At 35.4% G+C, this 4,830-nt stretch overlaps 1 protein-coding gene and 1 long non-coding RNA gene across 2 annotated transcripts; both read right to left on the bottom strand.

Annotated features, from left to right (window-relative positions):
- Positions 1–1,684: 1,684 nt before the first annotated feature.
- On the bottom strand, positions 1,685–2,607 carry LOC109580638 (espin-like). Its single transcript, XM_019994043.1, has one exon. It carries the CDS (start codon positions 2,605–2,607, stop codon positions 1,729–1,731), a length of 879 nt encoding a protein of 292 aa, XP_019849602.1. The 3' UTR covers positions 1,685–1,728.
- A 1,052-nt stretch (positions 2,608–3,659) lies between these two features.
- LOC109580646 (uncharacterized) lies at positions 3,660–4,820 on the bottom strand. The gene is made up of 3 exons (XR_002184302.1): positions 4,698–4,820; positions 4,292–4,498; positions 3,660–4,098 (listed from the first exon to the last, which is right to left on the bottom strand). It is a non-coding gene; the product is annotated as an uncharacterized LOC109580646 (long non-coding RNA).
- Between the last annotated feature and the right edge of the window lie 10 nt (positions 4,821–4,830).

The following is a 4,830-nucleotide window of genomic DNA, read 5'->3' on the forward strand; positions in this document are numbered from 1 at the left end:
CTTTAACATCTAAAGCAAAAACAAACTTAAACACACACTACTACCACTTGAGAACTACCTAGTAGCTTATGATGTTGCACTTTATTGCAATCAAATGGAGTATAAGTGTCTCCTAATACTTCCTACAAACAGATAGCAGTTAAACCAAATAATATATATTTCTTACTTTTATATCGCATCCTCCTAGTAGTGACAGGTTACTAATATCTGTTAATGATTCATCAGATAAGATCTCTTTCACTTTTTCACCTTTAGTACCATCAAATTTTACTAAAAACTCTTCTCTCTTGTCAAAAGCAGAAAGTATATCTTTTACACTATACACTGCCCTTTCTCTTGGTGTATTCACAGGATAGCCTAGTTCTTTAGGATCAATAACTATCTCTTTTACCTCTAGACTGGGACAGGATTCTTTGTAAACACTCATTACCTCTCCTATTACATCTCTTCTTAGAGACACCATATTGTCACTGTATCCTTTTTCACAGGACATCATTACAAGTACACACTGGCTCTCATCCACAATCTCTACCAGTGATCCTACACCATGACCATTAAACCAATAAAGTCTATTCTTCCAAAATGAGCAACGTCGCTCTAACTTGCCATCTTCTTGAGGTTGAGCCATTTTAAAAGCAAGATGTAATGAGAGAACATGAAAGTATCGAGGAGGAAAGAATTGATGCTCTCTAGTACACTGTAGACACCAACCAAACCGGTACACTTGACTAGTCAAAATCTTAGGTCTATCAGTAGACAAAAGACATGGAAAGAACAATAACCTTTCTGTTATTCCTTGACTCTCTGAGGCACTGCCTCCTGTCTCCTCTGTCTCTCCTTCTATTAAATCTGTAAATTTTAGGAATAATGGATTCAATTCTTGACAGAGTTCCATGTTCTTCAGGAAACAGATCAACATGTCAGGATCATATTCAGGGAAGAGTCTAGTTAGGCCAGACACACTAACAATACCAGTATTGCTAGCAATGCCAACGTGTTCTTTGAATGTCTTTGGAGCAAAGAGAATCCCATCCAACTCAGTTAGTAGTATACCCTTATCCACAACAACCCATACCTTGTCTTCACTTTTAAGAACACTGATTAAACCAATTGAGTGCAACAAATGAAGAGCATCCAAGACATCTCCTTTTGTAACTGGTATAACATAATCATTACTGTCCTTACCATCAGCAGCCATTACACCCAAAAGGGTCAGTGTATTCTTGTTTGTTTCCACCAGTAGTCGGTACATTTCATGATCATAAAGACTAGATTGATTCCTTCTTGTACTACAAATAGACTCACAGGAAATAGACAATCTTTTAAAGAAGGAATCCACACCACTCCCACCAAGCTTACGACAATCTAAGAAGATAATATCACACCTTTCCCTTAAAATAATCTCTTGTATTTCTTCCTTTCTCCTCTTTTCATCTGAATTACTTATCTCATCTACATGACTAACTATTACAATAACATGGCATTGATTAAGAGCTTTCTGTGCTTCGTTTCTCACAACTGTTAGCCACTGATAAAGCTGTTTGACTGCTTCCTTTTCTAATATATTGACTACTATCAGGAACACACCACCAGAACCTTGTAACAGATTCTCAATGACAGCACTGTGACTGGAGTAGTATTCTGAATGACCAGCAAAATCATGAAGAATGATGTTACCCAGTGTCCTGTGTTGTAGTTTATAAGGAATGATGCCAGCAGTACAGGGCACTACCCCTCCAACATTTCTAAAGGAACCAAGAAGAGTAAAACTAGCTGTGTCCTTGATGACGTGACTATAAGAGTACTTTTACCAGCTCCAGGATTACCCACAAGGAGAACATTAACATAAGAATCAATTGGATGAGATATTTTAATGTCACCAAACTTCTTAAAGATAGCAATGACAGTACCGGTATTATGCCGTCTCCTTTTAGCTAGTTCTAAGGGTGTCCTACCCTTTTTGTCTTTAGCTAAAGGATCACATTTACGAGTAAATAATAAGTATTCAATTACTTCAAGTGTACCTAACCAGGCAGCAAGATGAAGTGATGTCCATCCATCCTCATCAGTTTCCATTATATTACAGTTACACTCCTTAATGAGGTATTTTACAACATCTATGTGCTTAATAGCAAGATGAAGAACAGTCTCACCATTCTTATTAGTAGTCATTGGATTATAGTGACAAGTATTGATGAGGTATTTTATGACATTAAGTGACCCTTTACTAGCTGCAGCATGTAGAATAGTATTTGCATCTTTATCAGTGATCATTATACCACATTTACACTCATTAATGAGGTACTTTACAACATCTATGTGTTTAGCAGCACAGTGAAGAACAGTACGACCATTAGTATCCCAATATTGTTCATCCATTATATGACCATTGATGTTCATGATCATTTGCTTCAAGACATCAAGTAATCCTTCACTAGCTACATAATGAAGAAAAGGGACACCATTCTTACCGTGAGACATTATATTACAGTTACACTCATTAATGAGGTACTTTACAACATCTATGTGTTTAGCAGCACAATGAAGAACAGTACAACCATTAGTATTCCAATATTGTTCATCCATTATATGACCATTGATGTTCATGATCATATGCTTCAAGACATCAAGTAATCCTTCACTAGCTACATAATGAAGAAAAGGGACACCATTTTTACCGTGAGACATTATATTACAGTTACACTCATTAATGAGGTACTTTACAACATCTATGTGTTTAGCAGCACAATGAAGAACAGTACGACCATTAGTATCCCAATATTGTTCATCCATTATATGACCATTGATGTTCATGATCATATGCTTCAAGACATCAAGTAATCCTTCACTAGCTACATAATGAAGAAAAGGGACACCATTGTTACCATGAGACATTATATCACAGTTACACTCATTAATGAGATACTTCACAACATCTGTGTGTTTAACAGCACAGCAAAGAACAGTCTGACCTTTAGCATCATAATTTTGTTCATCCATTATATGACCATTGATGTTCATGACCATACACTTTAACACATCAAGTAATCCTTCCCTAGCTGCATAATGAAGAATAGGGACCTTTCTGTTATACCTAGTACCCATCATTGGATCACAGCCATGCTCTTTCATAAGATATTCAACTATGTCAATTTGATTAGCTTTAGCAGCTATATAAAGGTAGGAGTCACCTTTATAGTATTTTTTTGGATCAAAGTGATAATTAGTGATGAGATCTTTTGCAATATCTAACCATCCATTCCTTATAGAATAATAAAGTAGGTCACGCTCATTCCGGTAAAGTACATTAGGATCCTGTGATTGTAGTGACCAAATAGCATTTGCATGATCCCTTTTTTCAAATTCATTCCTGCATTGTTCCATTCCTTCCATTATCAAACTATTCCTTCAGTGAGAGGGCAAGGGAACGTGTGATAGGAGAGCAAAAGGTCAAACTTAGGGTCCCACCCTTTAGGGAGTTAGACAACTATAGATTGATAAATTCACGATTTCACATGATGGCAATAAATATTGTTTTTGAATAGGAAATGCAGTAAAAATAATTAAACTAACCTAATGCATAATTTCAACAATTCAACTATGCTGCTTTCAACATTTGCCCAGTCAAGCAACACATTGCCTTGAATAGGGAACATTTCTATTTCTTTCAACAAGATTAAAATAAAGATTGTATATTGAGTCTTTAGTCTTGCAAGATGTTATGCATTGAATTCAAGAATTGATTACAATAATAAATAAATCAGAGGGCACAAATCAGCCAGAATAAACAAAAAGAAGTTCTCTCTCTATTACTCCCTCTCGTTCTATAATTGTCTATACTCAAACATACACTATTTATTTACATAAGACTTAAACTGAGCAGTGAGCACACTATTAATAGTTATTAAACATTATGAATTTTATGTTAATATACAACATGAAACAGCCAATACAGCATTTGGCGCTTTGTGCCAAGTACTGTAATGGCTCTCTTGACTACATCCCTAGTGCTGTTATGGTTCATATGCACTGAGTGCCCTCTCTTTCTACTTGGGATTGTTCTTTAGATATCTTATGTCATCCTGCTTGTGTAGTATGCTGCAATAATAAATATAAATGGTAGTAATAGTTGTAATTGTAATAGTGGCTTTTAAAAAAAGTTCTCATAACTTTGAGGAATCACTGCAAATTTACTGCAAATGTACAAAACTACAATGAAGCACGAATTTTTAAATAAAAAAACTAGTTGCAATAGATATACATGTACATGAATATGCATTAAATAAATTACCTTTTTAGCAGTACATGTATCCGAGAGTGTCTTTCCCTTAGTAGCTACTTCATCCTCCCTCTTGGCTTACTTTTCAGGCTGAGTCACTTTAATAACTTTCTCCTCCTTCTCATCTTCAATTACACTAATCTCTGGTATGCAAGCTAGGAACTCTTCAACTGTGCTGAAGCCATACTCAATCAGTGGGAGCTCCCTGGTTGTTATTTTCTAAATAAATGAACACAATAAAGAATAAATGCATCATTTACACTAAACAGCCAAACACAAAACAACACAGCACAGTCCATATCATCTACACAAATTTATGTACATGTACATAGTATCATAGCAAATTAAAGGATAAAAATTCGTCAAATATTTTTCATAATAAAATAAAGCTAGATCATACACTATCACATTAACGAACCTCAAAAAACTTTGGAAACTGGTGAACAGGAACAGGTGGAGACCCTTCTAATATTCTACACACTAGCAGTGACAATGTTTCAGGAATGGATGTAGGCTTCTTGATTAATGCAGTTGCTGCAAAAACACCTGTA

The sequence above is a fragment of the Amphimedon queenslandica genome, unplaced genomic scaffold (genome assembly GCF_000090795.2).
Source record: "Amphimedon queenslandica unplaced genomic scaffold, v1.1 AMPQUscaffold_13483, whole genome shotgun sequence".
NCBI classification, from domain to species: domain Eukaryota; kingdom Metazoa; phylum Porifera; class Demospongiae; order Haplosclerida; family Niphatidae; genus Amphimedon; species Amphimedon queenslandica.

Bases quoted from the DNA above. Each gene is read 5' to 3' on its own strand.
- LOC109580638 (XM_019994043.1), bottom strand. From the start codon at position 2,607: ATGAACATCAATGGTCATATAATGGATGAACAATATTGGAATACTAAT.